The sequence below is a fragment of the Pongo abelii genome, chromosome Y (genome assembly GCF_028885655.2).
Source record: "Pongo abelii isolate AG06213 chromosome Y, NHGRI_mPonAbe1-v2.0_pri, whole genome shotgun sequence".
NCBI lineage: Eukaryota > Metazoa > Chordata > Mammalia > Primates > Hominidae > Pongo > Pongo abelii.
In genome coordinates, this window is record NC_072009.2 from 14,656,810 (window position 1) to 14,676,663 (window position 19,854).

Here is a 19,854-nt window from a genome sequence, read left to right on the forward strand (position 1 = left end):
AATTCTGGAGGATACAGTGCTTGCATCTTCTAACTATTACCCATACATTTAAAATTTTGACAGTCATTGCCCATCTTCAGGTTGTAATGTGAATACCAAGAAATACAACATTTCTGCTTAATAAAATATGACAACCTTCAGGTATGATAGGTTAACACAGACAGAATCAGTGTGATGGTATCTGCTTCTCCAAGATAATTTTTTCCAATTATTTTATTTATATGAATTATAGAAGTGAAATAAATAAGTAAAACAAAGGGGGATAAATTGTTGGCAAATAATTAAAAAGTCTCAGAACATAAGGATGCTTATTTACAGATTAAAAGGCGAACACCTAGCAAAATAGCATGAAAATCGATGAAAGCAGACTCGTGTCAAGATACATCAATGTACAATTTGAGAACACTGAGAACAAAGAGAAAATGGTGTAAGTTTCCAGAGAGGTAAAAATAGGTCACGAACAAAGGATGAGGAACCAGATGATTTAGAAATTTTCAACACTGGCCAGGCATGGTGGCTCATGCATGTAATCCCAGCACTGTGGGAGGCCAAGGCGCAGTTTGGGAGGCCGAGGTGCACTTTGGGAGGCCAAGGCAGGCGAATGACCTGATGTCAGGAGTTTGAGACCAGCCTGACCAACATGGAGAAACCCCATCTCTACTAAAAACACAGAATTGTCCAGGCATGGTGGCGCCTACCTGTAATCCCAGCTACTGGGGAGGCTGAGGCAGGAGAATCACTTCAATCCAGGAGGTGCAGGTTGCGATGAGCTGAGATCCTGCCATTGTACTCCAGCCTGTGCAACAGGAGCGAAACTCCACGTCAAATTAAAAAAAAAAAAAAAAAATCTCAACACTACCGCTATAAAGCAGAAGGCAATGGATTATGGAGTTCTGATTTGAAAATTCTAAAAGAAACTGATTTCTGACATATGTTTTTATTTCCAAATAGACTAAAATCAAATGTACAAGGAGAAAACATAACATTTTTCAGACATATGAGAACTCGAAAATTTTGTCTCCAGGTGAACCTTTCCTCAAGAAATTACTAGAGATTTTTTCCTACCAAAAAGAAGAAGTAAACCAAGAAAGATAAAGATGTGAAATGCAGAAAACAGGACACACAAGAAAAGAGAAAGATAAATTCTTAAAAGGGTAGTGAATGTAAGTCCTAGAATGAGACAATTGAAACAGGCCTGGAGGGCAACCAGTCAAGACTGTCGTAGGGAAGCAGGCTATAAGAGAGTGTTCTTCAAGGTGGGAGCATTTATACAGCAATTGATGTGAATAAAAGTCTTGATATGAGATTTAAAAAACTACTAAAGAATTTTCAATTGAGTTAACACAAGTTGAAATAAAATTAAGTGGAAATTGAACAACAAAATTAAAACCACTATTTCTCAGCAATCCATGGATTATCATAATAGGAATTTAAATGTACTTAGAACTTCACGATACTGCAAATATTACAGATTAAATTTGTGAGTAGCAGGAAAAGTGACATTACAATAGGAGTTTAAAGAGAAATGTTTCTACAACAACTTGAAAATTAATGTACTAGATATTTAAATAAAGAACTTTTCTTCTGTTCACCTTTGTTTCTCACAGGGTACACTCGCTGTGTAGCCCAGGCAGGAGTGCAGTGGCATCATCTCCATTCACCACATCCTCTGCCTCCCAGGTTCCCCCTCTCGACTAGCTGGGATTACAAGCATTCGTCACCATGCCCAGCTAATGTTTTGTATTTTTAGTAGAGGCCAGGCTTCACCATGTTGGCCAGACTGGTCTCCAACTGCTGATCTCAGGTGATCTGCCCGTCTCAGCCTTCCAAAGTCCAAAGTGCTGGGAATACAGGCGTTAGCCATCGTGCCCAGCCAACTACAGTACTTTTTACCTAAGCGACTGGACGAGTGGAGTTGCTTTGTTTTTTTTCTTTTTTGACACATGGTCTCGCTGTGTCATCCAGGCTGGAGTGCAGTAGTCTGATCTTAGCTTACTACAACCTCTGCCTCCCAGGTTCAGGCGGTTCTCCTGCCTCAGCATCCCAAGTAGCTCGACCACAGGAATGTGCCACTAGGCCTGGCTACTTCTTCTATTTTTGGTAGAGACAGGTTTTTGCCATGTTGCCTAGGCTGGTGTCGAACTCCTGACCTCAAGTGACCCACCAACCTCGGCTTCCCAAAATGTGGAAATTACAGGCGAGAGCCACCACGCCCGGCCTGGACTTGCGGTTTTTTGACATAAAAAGAAAGCTGTGGAGGAAAAAGCTTGGTTTGTGGGGGCACCTGAGGTCAGTTTGGTTCAAAGGTTTGGGATACCTATTATCTACTGGCAGTGATGGTATGTTGTTAATGTACAATATGTTCATGCACATAGCATATGTATATGCTCATCAGATGTTTTCAGGTAAAACAAATAGTCATTCCAGTAGTTTGAGCCATTACAGCAATTTCCACCAGGGGATTTCACAGTCGAATTCCAGTTGTGGGCAACAGTGATTAACATAATGGTTATTAATGAGAAGAGATTTTGAGACGTCCAGCCATGTTGAGATGTCAAGGCCTTGAAGGGATGGGTTTGGCATATTATGAAGAAAGAGTGCATTGGACTGGATACTAAGAAACACATTGAATTGTTTTTCTTGCCTCTATAACATGAAAGGACAATTAGAGATATAGAAACAATGGAACATTTCACAGCATGGCTTGACATTTCACTGAACTTTTATCCTTTTAAGCATATACAAAGTTTGTGGATCACACCCTGAGAGCTGAATTAGAGTGAGAATTAACTTCCCGGTTGCCAAAGGAGAACAAGGAGAATGAAGGTGTCCGCAGTTAACAGTATTGGATTAATTGAAATGAAGGTTGACAGACTTTTTTGGCTTTCCAACAAATTGAGTAAAGAAAAGGTAACTGCTTTTCTAATTTCACACATACACAATAGTGGATAAATTAAAAATTACACAACCCATATATTACGGGTATCTCCTAGAAATGTATATGTACATGGGCAAACTCACAGTGTGCACATACGTGTCTATAGCTAAATAAATACAAACCCATTGACCAACAGTTAGCAAGTTAGAAATTATTCTTCCATTTCACCATTGCCTTTCCCAGAATTTTGTCACAAATATGATTTTTCCACATATTTGACGCCTACTCTCTGGAGGGATGTCATGTATACACACAGTAAAGCTGTGAGATATCACAATGTTAGTGTCAGAGAAAACAATAACACCGGTTTTATAAAAGAGTAATTGTGAGGAGAAAGTTATACTTCACATTACTACAAATACACAAGTAGGATTTCATTAAAAGCTGAAATCAGTCAATATAATTTGTTTTTAATGTTTTATTTAAAATACTTAATTTCAACAGGATTACTCAAGGAAAATAACGGTAGTCGTAATAAATAATGAGGAAGAATTCCCTCTAATTGTTGATTATTTAAAATGTGAGTAAAATACTAAAAGACACTGTATAATGTAGTTTCATGAAGCATTCTTTATGGTTTACATAAAATTAATAGTCTCAATGGAATATTTGGAGACTGTGAACATTCCATATATCAATTTATTGTACTTTCACTTTATTACTTACTTGCGTATCATCACTGATGGAAATAAAAATGTGTATATTTACACATATGAAAAACGTGGATTTTTGTTTGTTTTCTAGTCAGAGAAAGTTACCAATAATTTTGTCTATATAGGAAACTTTTTGCAAACCCAAATTCTGAACTTTCTTTTCTTTTGAAGATTCTTATTTCAGTCTAGGTATGAAAAGGAATTGGCTGTGATCATTCTTTGATTTCACTGTTATTTGTGAGTTTCTGATACAGAGTTAGGAATGTACAGACTTTAAAACTTGCTTTCTTTTTCTTCGTCTCCCTTTGGACCTGTATATGTGATTTCTGCAGTAATGTGCACCATTATCTCACATATGGTTGCTGAAAGATACAAGCATAAATAGAATTCTTAGTTTCACTGAATCTTGGGGAACAGACAAGTAAAACTGAAAGATAATTATGGTATGAATGTAAGTAAGCAGTTTATCACAGAGGTACAATAAGGGTGAAAATCTATTTAAAAATACATGCCTCATCCAAACCATGAGGTAGTAAAAATGAAACATTTAAGTTGGCATGAAGAACAGTTTAAAAGTTGTGATTATTTCCGGTGAGAGCAAGTAGCTGAAACATCATGAGGAAGTCCTTCAAAGCTACATGTTGGATTGCTGGTCAGGATGGTAAGCCCGGGTCTGGGGAAGGGTTCTAAGATCCAGGTCAGTTTGAGGTGCTCCTGGAGCTCAGGGGTGTCTCAGTCGGGGAGCTAGGAAGGGGAAACGCATGCTTCACCCCAGCTAGAAGGCCACCTCAGCCCACCTAGATGAAATTGTCCCTTGGCTGTCCTCTTTCTCCTTCTTGGACAGGCAGGAGGAGGAACTCACTCATCATGAGTACAACTGGCAGGAAGAAGTTTGCCTGTCATCACAACATTTACTTTGGCAACGAAGTGCTCACTAAGGAGTATTGCGTTGGCATCCTCAATGAGGAGTGCCTCCTGGTATGGTAGAGGGGGTAGTACCTGGGAAGCTCGGCCTGGCGTTAGCCTTCCTGACTCCTCTCCCTCCAGGATACAGGGCGACTGGCTCCACTGCAGTCAAGTGGTTCTAGGCTCATTCAGGTGAAGGCCCCAGTTTCCTGCAGGGCACTGCCTAACTGAGCTTCCTCAGCTGGTTGGCTGACTGTGACTGCCCAGGGTATGGCAGGTTTGCTGAGGTGGGGCAGCTATGCGGCGTCATGGCAAAGGACCTTGTTGGACATTCCTCGGCATCGGAGGAATTGGCTTTGGACCGGAACCTGACCTGTCACGACCACTTTGCCCAGTCCCCGAGGTCATCAGCCAGGGCCTGTGGCTCAATCTCCTGCAGCACTACTCAACGGAGTTAGGCCCTCAGAGAGGGAACAGAGAAGAGGACAGGGAAGCAGCCCAGGCCTGGGGGTTGAGAAGCCTGTGGGTCCCGGAGTTAGGATGCACATAGAGAAGCCAAGGCTCAGGGAGGAGATTGCAGTGAGCAAACTCAGGCCATCATGGGCTGGTGGAGAAAGGTCCATAAGGGAACTGTAGTTCCCACATTTCAGGATAGGGGAACCCTAATCTGCTAAATAGGCATAATTAGCAAAGGTCAATGGGTAAGAAGCCAGGATCAAGAGATAGCTGCCTCATCATCCCTTGCTAGCTCCCTTCTCTGTCCTGAGGCGTGCCACTACCTGGCCTTCAGTTTGGGATCCACCAGGGCTGTCTCACCCTCCATACAGATGCCCATCTGAGGCCTGTCCAGGTCTACATCCTCCCAGAATGGCTCTCCCAGGCCTGCCAAGTCCCATTTGGATGAACCCAGGCTCTCCTGACATGCTTGTTCCCCTCTGCCATCCTCATTCACCCAGCAACTCCCCACCCACAAAAAAGGCAGGCCATCGCACAGGGAATCTGGAGGACCACACAGGGCTCGCAGGGGAGGAAATGTGAAGAGACAGCAAAACGGAAGGGGATCCTCTGTGTGTTTCCAGGAAGGCAATCTGGCTGGACATTAAGGCCCACCTCACTATTGCTGAGGACACCCAGTGTCTCTTGGCCCTGAGCATGTGCACACAAACACATTGTCTAAATGGCATTGACATCAATACTACCTGAGTGATCCTCAGATCCTATACAACCCCTGTAAAAATATCAATGACCCATTCTTCTTAGAAAAGTAATCTGAGAATCCTAAATTTCCTGTGAAACGGCAGAACATCCTGAAAGCCCAGAGCAATCCAGTAAAACGCACAAAGCTGGAGGCATCACACTACCTAACTTCATGATATACTACTACAAAGCTTTACGTACCGAAATAGGATAGCACTGCAGAAAAGCAGAGACTTGAGCTTATGAAAAACAACAGGAGCCCAGAACTAAGTCACTGCATTTGCAGCTAAGTCACGGCCTTTTCCCAAAGAAGCAACACGCCCAGTGAAAAATCAAGTATCTTCTATAAACTAGGTTGGGGACAAACTGAATAGCCACATAAAGGAATTTACAAGTGGATAATTTATCACCAACCTCCAATGTCAGACAGGAAACAATAAAAATACCAGAACAAATCACAAGGAAGAAGCTCCATGGCATCTCTGTAGGCAATGATGGTCTCAAAGTGACTGCAAGAGCACAGTAAACACCATCAGAAATAGAGGATGTAATCATATCAAACTAAAGTGCTTCACCACAACACAGAAAACTAAAGAAACAGAAGGGGCATCCTACAGGATGGGAGCAATGATTGGGTCACCATAGATCTGTTAATGGGTCAATATTCAAAGTACATAAGGAACTCCCCACAGCTCAATAGCTTGAAAACAAATGGGCAAAGGCTGGAATACTCATTTCTGAAACTAAGACATACAGTTGTCCAGAGGACACACTAAAAAGTCCTCATCATCCCCAACCCACCAGGAAAATGCAAATCAAAACACAATGAGATTTCTTCTCACTTCAGTCAGAATGCCTATTTTCCAAAAGACAAGAAAAAAAAAAAAGAAAAAAGAAAACCCTCATTTCTGGTGAGGATGCAGAGAAAAGGAATTCCTTGCTCACTTTTGGTGAGAATGTAAATTGGTGCAGGCATTACAAGAAGTTTTATGGGTTTTATTTAATATAAACAGTCTTCAAAAATCTACAGGTAGAACCACCCACCATATGATCCAGCAAATCAAAATACCCGGGCACGCCCACAAGTACACAGATCAGTATGTTGAAGGTGTGCATGCACCCATGCAAGTATTGTTGCACTCATTACATTTTCCCTAGAGCCAAAATAACGGAAGCAACCTGAGTGTCCCTCAATTGATGAGTAGATTAAAAAAATGGGGTAAATACACCTACGCGGAATAGAAAAATGTAATGCAATAATAAATAAGGAAATCCTGCCAGTTGTGACAATGCGTGTGAATCTGCTGAATGTGTGCATGCCATTTTGTTAAGTCACATAAGCCAGGTATCTGAAAGGCAACTAGCACATGACCTCATTCTTATAAGAAATTGAAAAAGCGGACTTCACAGAGGTAGTGACTCCGAAGGCGGGGGTGAAGAGGGTGCACTGAGGAGATGCTGGATCAAGAATTCATATTTCTAGTTAGAAAGGAGGGATAGGTTAAAAATATTTTCTTCAGCCTGCTGACTATAACTGGTGATAATGTATTCTTTCTCTAACAAAATTCTAAGACAGTGCATGTCAAGTTTTTTCACAACAAAAATGACAAGTATGTGAGATCACGCATATGTTGATTAGCTGGATGTATCCAATGCATAATATATATGACCTTTTGAACAACACTCCTTATGTTATAAATATGTATCATTTCATATGACAGTTTCAAATAAACATACAATTTTTAAAACGCCTTAAGAGAATAAATGTCAATAAACTATTTTATTATAAAGCGGTGCTTTTCATTTCTATCAAAGTCTTTTTCATGACACAGGAAAGAATGCAACATCGTTTGGTAAGTTAAGGAAAAATATATATGTGCACATATATATATATATAAATTTATAAATATGAAAATCGCAATGAATGCTGACGATGAGTTGAAAGATAGAAATTAGAGGCACGGAGACTACAGTCCATGAATTGAAACCTTCACTGCGTGTTTGAAAAGAAGACGTGAGGAGGTAGAAGAAAAAAGCAAAAAACTCAAAGCCATGCCAGGGCCATGGGTCACACCTGTCATTCCGGCACTTTGGTAGGCTGAGGTGGGAGGATTGCCTGCACTCAGGAGTTCCAGAGGAGCCTGGGGCAACATGGGCCCATATCCAAAAAGTAATCAATTGCTAAATTAATACATAGCTGGGAAGGGTTGCATGCACCTCTAGTGCCAGCTGTGTGAGAGTCTGAGTTGAGAGGATCACATGGGTGTGTGGTGTCTGGGATGCAGTGGGCTAAGACCCTGGGGCTGCTGTCCAACCTAGAAGACAGAGTAAGACCCATTCTCGGAAAACCAACAATAAAAGAGTCACATTCGGCAAATTAAAACTACGTAGTGTGAGGAGAATCAAAATAAATGAAACATCATTAGAGCCTACGCGATCCGATGGAGGAAACCAGCTTTCACATAATAACAGCGCCAGATGGGGAGAACAATAAGAAAGGGCAGAGAGAACACTGTAAGTAATAATACACCAAACTCCCCAAATGACTTAAAAGACATAAATGTAAAAAGAGTGCTCCTTTTCCATTCAAAGCCCTTAATAACAAGTGCAAGTGTCTTTTTCTGAATCCCTGACATGCATTCAGCTAGCCTGAACCTCTTGGTGAAGTTCCCAGACCACGATGTGCCCTTTCTATATGCTCTCATTTTCTTATTTCCTATCACTTATCTGTAGCAGGTCATAACGAATCATGATTGTTTGACATTCTTTGACACAATGAATAATTCAGGTATGAGTTCATTAAACAATAGTTTATGACATGTCGTGAAGAAATTCTGTACGCATGATGTTGGTTAAAAGATAATACAAAACTGAAATGGAGGAAGAAGAACATTTTCTACGTTTCATCATCGTGCTTGTGTTTACGCAGCATGTATCTACGAACTATAGCTGCCTGCTGGAAAATCATCTGACACAATCACTTGAAAGTTCTCCTTCCGCTTGGGAGACCACAGGCATACCCACTTTTTCACTTTTCCACCTTTTCGATACACTGAGCGGGATGAGTGGAATCCATGGGACTTTTGGCTTTGCTGCAATGCTCAGTATTTGTTTTTAACACTGTCATTGCTAGATTGGCCTGAAATAAACCGTTCATTATGGCTCACAAAAAGAACTCATCTCTTTCAGCTCAGAGTCTTTCAAAGAGGAATTTCATCCAGACATTCTGATGTCTGACGCCACTGCCAAGAGATTCAGAATTACAAACTAAATTCAGATAGAGAACAGAAAGGTAGATGATACAGACGGAGAGAGTGTGGTGGGGAAGGAAGGGAAAGAAGAAAGGAAGGGTGTAAAGGAAAGGAAGGAAGAAAGGAAGGGAGAGAGAGTGACAGATGTTCAAAGACACAGATACAAATTCTAGCATGGTTGTAGAGATAGGCATGTACAAATTACCGCAGGTAGTGTGGAAAAATATGGGGAGACACAGGTGGAGTCAGAGGAAAGATACAAACCCACGCAGAGAAATAAACATACACAACTACAAACACACTAAAAACTACAAACACACACTTGGTACTTTAAACATGAAAAAGACCCTGACAGTAGATGTAACAGAGGTGTTTCAGAGTTACTGAGGCAGAATACAAATCCGTCAGTACCCTTAGCGTTTGTGGCCCATGTGCACGGATATTCAGTGGAAGAAGCGTTAGACAGCCTGTACAATTCAGCACAATTCAGCACCATCTCTGATAATACCAAAACAATGGTATTATCAGTGTGCCCAGGAGCAGGGGCAAAACTGGGCTATAGATTTTCAAAGCTCAACTGCTGATACCGAGCAGGAGGTGTGGAATGCGTATTGAAGGCAGTACAACAGATTCATGAACTTTGACTGTCAAACCTTCCTCCCTGAAACAACATAGCTCTTCTCACAGAAGCTGTGCCGACCAGAGTACATATGGGACAGGAATGTTAGCACTCTACTAGTGTGTGGCCAACATGGATGCTCATGTTGGAACTGTTTTTTCTGGGAACCGGGAAGAAAGTTCTGCCGCCGACACTGAAATCCTCCTCACCCATCAGTGACACAGGCAACCCCTCGTCTTGTGCATAGACACAGGTGTTCATGGGAAGCCGCCACCCACCCGTGAATGAAAACTGTATGTGTTGTCCTCCTGTGTGAGGCTTGCAACACATACTGTGCAACTATCTGCTCTTTACATTATTAAACTTAGGCAAAGTATGCTGAAAAGGCCACAGAAAATCAGAGGGCCCTGGGCTCCAGAAACAATCTGCAGTGCCAATCACTGGGGAGAATAGAGCCTCACTAGAGTTTGCAAGAGCACAAAATGCACTCGTAATGTTGGTAGCTACATACACTACTGGTTCCTCACCTAACATACAATCGTGGAGAAAAGCTTAACCCAACTAAAGATGTAAACATCAACAAGAGCGTCCATATCCTGTGTCATCAAGTGACAAGACAGTCCATGCGTGGATTCCCCAGCAATCTTATATTCCACAAATCCAACCCCTTTCCCCGCACTTCTGCCAGTCTGTGTTTTCCCTTAGTCATCTACGCCAAAAAGCATATCCTGAATGCTTTCCCGCATGCCTCTGTCACCTTTCCCACAGTCCCTCCATACACCTTACCTGCCCATTTCTTCTCACGTTGATGTGTGAGAAGTTCTGAGGGGCTGATTGTCCCAGAAAAGGATTATGCATTCACCTTTAAAAGAACGTGAATTCAACAAGAAAGGGAACTTCAAGATTTCCATCATCCTGTGCTTATCTATTGTGTATGATGATACCCAAAATGAAGGATTTTAGAGGTCCCAGCAAACTGGGCTGTGGAAACCTTAACCCCTTTCCTTGAACTACTTCTGCTTCCATAGGACAAAGTAAGTTTCCAACTAAGCTGTCTTTTGCTTTGACCTCCCCAACTCTGTCCTGTAGGAAGAATCCCAACACATTCCACACCCATTCACTCCACAATTTTAGAGGCCCAGCTCCAACACAGACGGGTCAGTTCCATGAAGAAAATAAAGCATATTGATTGATCAATTCAATATGACACCCAAATCCAGGGGATAAACGTACACACACACACAGAAACAAACACACACACACACAGTCAAACATTCTTGAGAATATTTATTTGGCATTCCATACAATCCAAGTTTACCCCCTTTTCCTGTCTGATTTTTTTGTGACTGGGTCGGTTTTTCCTTTACTTCCTGGGCATAAGACCATGCTGAGTACTGACATCCTGCATACGGTAGTAACTTTTTAGGAGTTCTGCTGTTTTAAGTAAGGTCCGATGCTCCCTCACAGTCAACTCAACATCTGGGAGTCCCCTAGAGAAACACAAACGCATGTCAAAACGCATTTCTCTCAGCCATACTTTGAAATGTTTTAATTGCAGGGCCCGCTGAGAAAAGGATATCCCTTCCCCATTTGTGATCTCTTAAACTTCCTCCTACCATGGGTTACAAACTGTTCTCCGCAATACCTGCCCCATTCCCAGTACTCTCTGTGAGGGGAGTCAGCTAACAAGATGCATTGTACACTAAAAGCACACAGAAATCTGATGCGGCAATAGCTCAAGGAAATCCATCAATCTAAACAATCCTTTGCGGTCTAGGACAGGGATGACCAGGAGGCACATTCAGGGAGCCCAATCTCATGGAGTAGGTAGGATGACTGCCGCTGGGGTTGACGGCCATGGAATCAAGGGCTACAGATTGAAGTGAATGATTTTCAGCTTCACTTCTCAGTGATTCTGGAAATGGACTATGCTCCCCTGGGCTTAAGACTCACAGCTATAACCTGCCTTGCAGTGCAGTCTCTAATCTGCCTTTTTCAGCCCAATGCCATGAATGTCCTGGATTCTGTCACTCTCTCTCGTCCTCTCAAGGAATTTCTACATATAGGAAAGCAGCCTCAATTTCTACATTTCTGAAACGAGCGTCCAGGCTCCCTGAATAGGCAGGTGTGTCAACCCCCTCATAGTGGGCATCAAACAGCTCCAGTTCCAACTGAACGGCTCACCTGAAATCTCTGTTCCCTCTTCAGGTGGCTTCATCCTCTTGTAGTACGGCAGGGGATTGCGCCACAGGTCCTTACATAGGATCTGTCAGGGGAATCAATCGGCAAACGCCTCATCAGGGCTCAGACTGGTGACCCAAACAGGTGGGAACACACCAGGGTCATTGCTGATGTTTCCCAGTGAGGACCCACCTCAGCAATCCTATTAGATCCTGCGAAGTTGTGGTCAGAAAACCAGTTGAAGAAGTTAAGGCTGCTGTTGTGGTGTCTGCGGCGATAGGCCTCAACTTCATAATCTGGATGCCACTGAATTGGAGTGGAATGAGAAGCCCTGTATTCTACAGAGACAGAAAGTTTTGTGGGAAGGGGACTGGATCACGTTGGCAATGATCCACCCACCATCTTCCTTCCACTACCCATCCTGGGAGCCACCTGTCACCTGTGATGTTCACCAGATATTCCTTGGTAATCACTTTATTCTGGAAGTAGGGGTTACTCCGAAAGAACAACATGATCCTGCAGAGATGAACGGGATGCTTCACTTCTTCCACCTGTCAGGACAAGGTGGAGAAAGTTTAAATACCTTTTTGGGTGAGGTGCCAACTGTTGCTCACAGGAACCAATTATTTCCCTTACCCTCCCCCACTAAACCCTCTAGCCTCAGTCTTGCTGTCCTCACCTCCAAGTTGATCATGTAGCTCAGCATGTCTTCATCTTGGTCAGTGATCAGGGCTGACATCTGGGGGTGGTTTGCAATCTGATTTAGGTCAAAGAGCCTTTACATTTACATACGGTGGAAGGAGAAGCTAGGAGCAACAGGGAAGAAGGCCTAAGAGCACCCAGAGGCTGGGGTAGGGGATTTCTCAGATCTGCTTCCACGTATATGACCTCCTTTCGCCTCCCCCTACCCCTAAAATAAGGCCCCTTGGCTTCACAGAGGGTGTATAATTCTGAGGCTGACTGCACTGACATGCGGAGGTGCGATTTGCAGAGACTTGCTGGTGTCTGAGGAGTGGCAGAATCTGCTTATAGCCGAAGACGCCCAGTCCCAGATCGGACTAGAAAGGGGGAGCAATCACACTGCCTTAAAAATAGCTTGATGCACACAAAAACCTATTCTGGTCTGAACTCGCTTCTGTTCTTCAAAAACATGCCCCAAACGTCTGCTGCTCGGCATCACCAAGGGTTTCTCTGCCGCACGCAGGAAAATAGTACCCACGCCTGCTGCAGTTTTCCCTAGCCACATTTGTCCGGGGCAACTCACCTTTGTTCCCCAAAGGTGGCGTCACATCGATGCCAAGCTGCCCATAAGTTACTTACACTTCCCCGAGAGCACCTCTCCACCAGAAAGGCAGAAGAAACACTGAGAAGGATACAACATTGGCCCAGAAGCCAGGGACGCTCTGGATGACCGCGCCTCTGCAGTCTAGGTGGGCCTTGCGCCTCCGCTCCATCTTTTCCCTCTGCCGAGAAAAGGCCTTCCTGGCTTGGGCATTAACCGGCCCCAGCTCCACCTGAACGGCCAGCAGCTCCTCCAGTGCAGACTCTGGGGTCATGGGCCCAGGGCCAGGCTGTGCCCGCTGGGCCTCCTCCTGCGGCTCCACGAGGCCCTCCTCCTGGGCCACCACCTCCACCTCCGCCATTATGTCATCCAACACCAGCACCGCCTCCTCCCCCAAAGCCACCTGCTCACTCTCCACCCCGGCCGCCCCCTCCTGTACAGCCTCCATCCTGAAGACGGTGCCCTCCTCCGCACTCCCACTGAGCAAGGCCTATGCTGCCCGAACCGAGCCACACGAACCCGGCCGCAGCCTTTATTGCACCCAGTGGGTCAGCGGGCCCTCAGTGCGCATGCGCGGGGCTCCCGGGCGCCCCCTAATGGACTGCGCGGGAAGAGCGCAGGGAGCCGCGCTGCGACCGCCTTCCTCCCATGCTGGCCAATGAATGGGAGGGCGGTGGGCGTCTCCCTGGGCGGCACAGCCACTGGTGGGCCTGCATCTCCAACTCCCCCTAACGCCAACTCCTCTCCCCAAACCTCCTCCGAGAAGCCCTTGGAGCTTGTGCCCGGTAGCTCGGCATCCTGGGACAGACGGGCTGCGTGGCATTTGGAATTGTGGGCACGGCAGCCCTGTGTCCTGACATCCTGAGTGTGGCAAGCCATGAAAATCTCTATGTGTCATGAACACATGAAACATCTCTCTTCGTTAGGCAGGCCAGCTGGATGGTACGGAAGCAATACTGCAGATCCAGAGAACTCTCTCTGGTTGCTGGGGCCAGGTTGACAGGGGCGGCCTAGGGGAAGTGAGTCGGGCCGGGCACGTGGGAGGAAAGTCGCCTCCTTGTGCTAAGGTGAAATTGATCTGTTGTAGAGGCCAGAACCCCGGCACACACTATCGCAGGTCGAGGCAAATACAGGCTCTGCGTACCATGCTTCCTCCCTGAGGATGCTGCAGTCCAAGGAGCATTCCAAAGGGCCTCTTGTCCTATGCCCTGGGCACACCAGAGGCCGGCCGCCAGGGTTGGCCATTGATGACTTGCGCGCACGGTGTTTTGCAATGCCTTGCCGACCCAGAGGCTCCCGCACCCGCTGCAGTGGCTGCGGTGCCTGCTGGTGGTGCTCTGCAGGCCCAGGGCCTGGGCCTCTGGCTCCTGAGCTCCTGTGCACAGTTGAGCCTGCGGGGGAGCCGAGCCCTGTGGCCATTGCAGGATCTGCGGGTCCAGCGGAGCTCCTCAGGAAACCTGGGTCCACGTGGGTGTGGGACTAGGTTCTCAGCAGGGCGATGCCCGTGGGTTTTTAGGGAGGGTGTCTGTGGGGGATCGGTCCCCAAGAGCCTAGGGGTGCGGAGGTTGGGCTGGGCTGCGCAGGCCGGGATCTGTGGGAGCACACAGGACGGCACCGTGTTCAGGCTGGAGGCTCTGCTGTTGAGGACGGCCGGAGTACAGAGCAAGGAGGCGGCCTTGGAAGAGGAGGCGGTGCTGATGGTGGAAGACATAATGGCTGAGGTGGAGGTGGTGGTTGAGGAGGAGACCGACGTGATGTGGCAGAAGGAGGGCCAGCGGGCACAGCCTGGCCCTGGACCAAGAACACCTGTGCCGTCAATGGACTCGCTGGAGGTCCTTCACTTGGAGCTGGGCTCCGTGAGTGCCCCAGGCCACAGGGCATCTCCGCCTTTTGGGCCAGAGCCATATCCTTGCAGCTTGCTTGTAGCAGCCCTGGGAACACGTGGTAGGCAAGGGGAGCCAAGCACAGCACTCACAAGGGAGAATCGCGGCGCCAAGGTCCCTTCCCGCGCAGCAGAAAGTCGAAGGGCACGTTTCCCTGGGAACGTCCCTGGAGGACGGGCAGTCTCTTTGCCATTGCCAGCCATTCAACCACCCCATGCTCTCGGTGCCCGTTTCCAACAGGCTCAGCCCAGAAACACAAGGTGCTTAAGACGGGTTCGCGGTGCATGGGGCTGCCGACCACCTCAAGGCAGGCACCAGCTCCCCAGATAGGCTTTCTTCCCCCTGCCGGCGCCGAACCCAAAGGGGTGTAGGCCTTGAGTCTATATAACCTCCTTTGCACCCACGCAATTCCCATGGGGAGCGCCAGGCACAACTCTGCCGCCGTTTCTTACTACAGGACTTCCCTCAAGTGGGCAGGCCCACCCCTCAGGGAGACTAGGATGAGAAGACAGCACACACCCGGACATCAGCAGAGCAGGTCCGGCACTCAGCACACAAAGGCCTCCTGCAGCTCATGAACCCGGAGAAGCAGCCGCCTCACACCACCCCGTGCCACCCCGCCCCTCCGCTCCTCAGCTGCAACCACCTGCCCACTTCTTCTTCCTCTCCGCTCTTGTCAGCCCAGGCCGTCTTGGCCGGGGTCCACCCACTCCACAAACCACCATAGCTGTGCCGTTGCCTCCTCGCCAGACAGAGACACAGGACCAACAACGGACGGTGACAGGCCAAATCTCTGGGAGATAGCCCTGCTCCACAGTCTCTGTGCTCTTGCAAAACTGCAGGGCGTCACGAGACTTGCCCACCCAATCATCTGGAGGCTTCCTGACCAGAGGTAGGTTGTTTGGCACACGAGATGTCGGCCTGGGCCGGAAACCATGATGAAGTCCCGCTTTGCTACATGATGGATTTGTAGGTCAGGCTGGGGAGCCTGGGTCGGTGGGAGGGGTCCAGTTTCTGAGTCAGTCTGTGGTCCCCCTGGGGACCAGGGTTGTCTCAGTGGGAGAACTGGAAAGTGGAAACTCGTGGTTCACTACAGCGCAGCTAGATAAGATGGTCGTATTGAATCCATTCTCTTTCTCCTTGATCAGGCAGGTGGAGGACCTCAGCGATCCCGGTTACCGGCGGCGGGATGAAGATTTCATGTCGTCACAATCTCTATTTCGACAGTGAAGTCATCATTAAGGAGTACTGTGTTGGCATCCTCGGTAAGGAATGCCTCCCAGCATGGTAGGGCAGCTGGTGTGTGGGAGGTGAGGTCTGGCATGAACCTTCCTGACTCCTCTCCCTGCAGGGTACAGAGTGTCTCATTCCACTGCAGTCCAGTGGTTCTGGGATCATGAAGGTCAAGCCTCCAGCTGCAGGCAGTACACCTCCTACCTGACCTTATCATATTGGAAGACACAACGGCTGAGCTTATCATATGAAAGACATCATGGCTGAGGTGGAGGTGGAGGTTGTTTGGCTGAATAAGACTGCCCGGGTTTTGGCAGGATTGCTGAGGTGGGGTTCGCCGTGGGGCATCCTGGGAAAGGACTTCGCTGGTCATTCCTTGGTCTCCGGGGAACTGGCTTTAAGCTGTGACCTGAACTCCCCTGGACCTGCTTCTGCAGTCCCCTAGATCATCAGCCAGGGCCTATGGCTCAATGCTTTGCAGTTCTATCCCATGGAGGGAAGGACAGCATTAGAGACAGAACAGAGAGGAGGCCAGGCGAGCAACCAAGGATTGGCAACTCAGAGGCCTTTGAGTCCTGGATCTGTGCCCCTCATGGAGAACCCAAGGATCATGGAGGAGACTGCAGTGAGCAATCCCAGGCAATCCATGGTTTGGGGGAGAAAGGCCCATCAGGAAATTATAACACCCACATGTCAGGATTGGGGAACGTTAAGCCACTAGGATGCATATGTGGCTAAAGTCAGTGGGTGAGAAGCAGGGCTTAAGGGATAGCTGTCTCATCATCACTTGCCAGCTCCATGCCCTGCCCTAAGATCTGCTACCACCTGGGGCTCATTTTGAGCTCAACCAGGGCCCTCTCCCTCTCCACGCAGATGTCCACCTGAGGCCCACCTAGGTCTATGCCGTTTTAGAATGTTTCTCCCAGGACTGTCTTGTTCTGTTTCCATGACCCTGGGCTGCCCTGACATGTGTTATCGTCTCTGACATCCTCCCTCCCAGTGCCCTGCCTTCCCATACAAGATAGTCCACCTCACAGGGAATCTGGAGGACCACACTGGGATCCAGTGTGCGGAAATGTTCTATTTTCTTCATGGACAGGTATTTTGGAGCTTCCTCAGGAGCTGGGAATGTGAAGAGATCGCAAAATGGTTGGGGACCTTCAGTGTGTGTCCAGGGAGGGAACCTGGCTGGCAAATAAGGGCCACCTGAGTAATGGTATGGAAATCCAGTGTCAGTTATCTCCTTAAAGACCTGCTTTGTTACATCACCTACTATTAATATAAAAGTTAATTTCTTACAATAATGAAAAAACAAATTTCAGTATGAAGAAATATAATTTATTGATAATTGTATGGAAGAACTCCTGACTGATCCATTTTCCATTGTAGTTCTTATGCGAGACTTGAGGTGTTTAGCAAGTTTTAACATACAGACAAAAGACTGGGAGAATATGTTCACTAATCCTTGGCAGAATTAAAAAAAATAATAAGATATCAGTATAGACAGATTTTCAACGAAGCTAGATTTGTTATTTGATTTTCATCTTAATGTTACATTATTTCTATTTGTAGTTCTAAAATACTCTTTCTTCTTTGAAATGACAGATGTATATGGTGGGATGTGTCAAGTGCCCTTGGTCCGATTAAATGAAACAATCATTGTTCTTTTGGAAACTGGAGTAGGGCTCACGTGTCAAGCTAGACTACAAAGTAGGCAGCATGCGGTTTGAGGAACAAGATCTTCTAGTGCCCGAGCTCTTTCTTCCTCTATGTACTCTATATCCTTATTTTGCTTTGCAGTTTACAATGTCATGTTGTTCCCTGCTCCCTTCTTTCCCAAATAGAAACCAACTTTGAAAAACAATCAGCTTTCAGACATTTATCCAACTCACAGGCAAAGTGGGAGTGAACTGTAGGTGCTAGAAACCGCAATCCACTGCTGTCAATTTTATTTTCTCATGTACGTTAATCTCTCCCTCTCTACCACCTCAGTATACATATACAGCTGTGATCTAAATTCTTAGATTGCTTTTATAAATTAGAATTTTTCCCGTTGTTTACTCCCCTGACACCTACCCCTTCATTACTTTTCTCCACTAAGCACGCTGTACCCACTTCCCTCATTTCTTCCCACTGGCTTTTCAGTTCAGTTCAATTGGGTTTTGGTCTCATTCCACTGGAACTACTTTTATCAAGGACAGCATTCCCATCTGTACTATTAAAACCACTGGTTACTTTACCATTTTCCTCTTACTCAAATTCTCAGCTTTATTCTGCACATTAGCAACTCTCTGTTCTTCAAACACAGAGCTAGGCCAAAATTCTCCTATTTTAGAGGGTTGGCAGCTGTTTTTTTCCCTCTTTATCAATGGCTGCTCTTTCAGATATATCACATAAGACTTCCCTGGAGAAAGCTTCACTTAGTGCCCAATGTACAGTAGTTCTGTCTGTTATACCAACCGTCACTACTATCTGTTACTCTCTTTCCGCGTCCCAAAATTTCCTTCACAACATTTACGACTGCTTGTGTCTTTTATTTATTATCTGTCTCTCCCTCTATGTAAAGCTTCATGAAGTTGGGGACCATTAACCCCATATTCATTGCTGTACCTCCAGAACCCAGCACAGTGCTTTTTGCATAGTAATAAACATGCATGCAATATTTATTATTCAATGAGTAATACACCTTAATAATCTTGAATAATGATAAAGATTAATAATAATCTAGAATCTTAATAAAGTTGCATTGAATAATTTGATGGATAGATGAATGGCAAGAATCCCACAATATTTTTTACTAGCCTCAATTTGAAAACTCATGCCAAGACTTGTGGACTTTATCTTTACAATGATTCTTGCACCTGTCTCTTTCTTCCAGTCCTTGCTTCAACTTTCTTTACCCAGGCCACCATCATATGTTAGTTTAAGCATTTAATAAAACTCAGAACTCACCTTCTGTCTTCTCTTGCTGATCTTCAACCCATCCTATATATTGCAGTTAGTCTTATAACCTTTGTGAAACTCTGATATTATTTTCCTATGAAAAAACAACAACAGCAACAAAAACTTGCCTTTGTGTAGACAGTTTGTTCTAAACTTTCTATCCTGGCATTTATGGGCCTTGAAGACCTGGCTGTAACTGATACAAGCTCTAAATGATCATAATGTCCCACGTATTTGTCTAGCTCTTTTTTGTGTGTACTTCTCTTTTGAAAGATTTATGACTCAAAGTTGTGTTATTACAACATTTAATAGAATGAGAACATGATGAGGGCAGAAACATGGTATGTTTTCCAATCTCAATATTTACAGCACTCTATGCATATTTACTGAAAAATCATTGTGTGCCCCAATTCTTGACGCTCTATGTTCAGTATCAAATAGAATATAGAATATAAAAATGATCAATTGCAAACCCTATATAGTGTTCGCGTGTAACTAAAAATACCGAATTCTGTACATTTTGTTTAAGGCAATGGATATGACTTATTATCTGTGCTACTCTTAAATATTGTTGTGCAACTGGTGCCTGCAGTTTCCTGAGCCAAAAGACGAAAAGTTTCGTCCTTAGAAATTTTTCGACTAAAAACTCCTCCAAATAATAAGAAAACACTTAGCAAAAAAAAAAAAAAAAAAAAAGGTATTGCTGCATGTGGTCTTTTCCCCAGAAAGATATGCAAGATATGAAGGGAACAATAGGATCAGGAAGTG

The 19,854-nt window shown here is 45.5% G+C and overlaps 1 protein-coding gene across 2 annotated transcripts; it reads right to left on the reverse strand.

Annotated features, from left to right (window-relative positions):
* Positions 1 to 10,834: 10,834 nt before the first annotated feature.
* Positions 10,835 to 13,595, reverse strand: LOC129053388 (testis-specific Y-encoded protein 3-like). Of its 2 annotated transcripts, XM_054545426.1 has the most exons (6): positions 13,122 to 13,595; positions 12,425 to 12,502; positions 12,185 to 12,296; positions 11,938 to 12,083; positions 11,749 to 11,830; positions 10,835 to 11,054 (listed from the first exon to the last, which is right to left on the reverse strand). In XM_054545426.1, exons 1-6 carry the CDS (start codon positions 13,473 to 13,475, stop codon positions 11,032 to 11,034), a joined length of 795 nt encoding a protein of 264 aa, XP_054401401.1. In that variant the 5' UTR covers positions 13,476 to 13,595; the 3' UTR covers positions 10,835 to 11,031. The 2 variants fall into 2 exon arrangements, with proteins under 2 accessions (XP_054401401.1, XP_054401400.1); XM_054545425.2 differs by having other exon boundaries at positions 10,841 to 11,830.
* Between the last annotated feature and the right edge of the window lie 6,259 nt (positions 13,596 to 19,854).

Bases quoted from the DNA above. Each gene is read 5' to 3' on its own strand.
- LOC129053388 (XM_054545425.2), bottom strand. From the start codon at position 13,475: ATGGAGGCTGTACAGGAGGGGGCGGCCGGGGTGGAGAGTGAGCAGGTG. The intron at 12,297-12,424 runs GTGAGGACAGCA...TTGTCCTGACAG, and splicing joins GCTACATGATCAACTTGGAG to GTGGAAGAAGTGAAGCATCC. The intron at 11,831-11,937 runs GTGGGTCCTCAC...TTCCCCTGACAG, and splicing joins GATCTAATAGGATTGCTGAG to ATCCTATGTAAGGACCTGTG.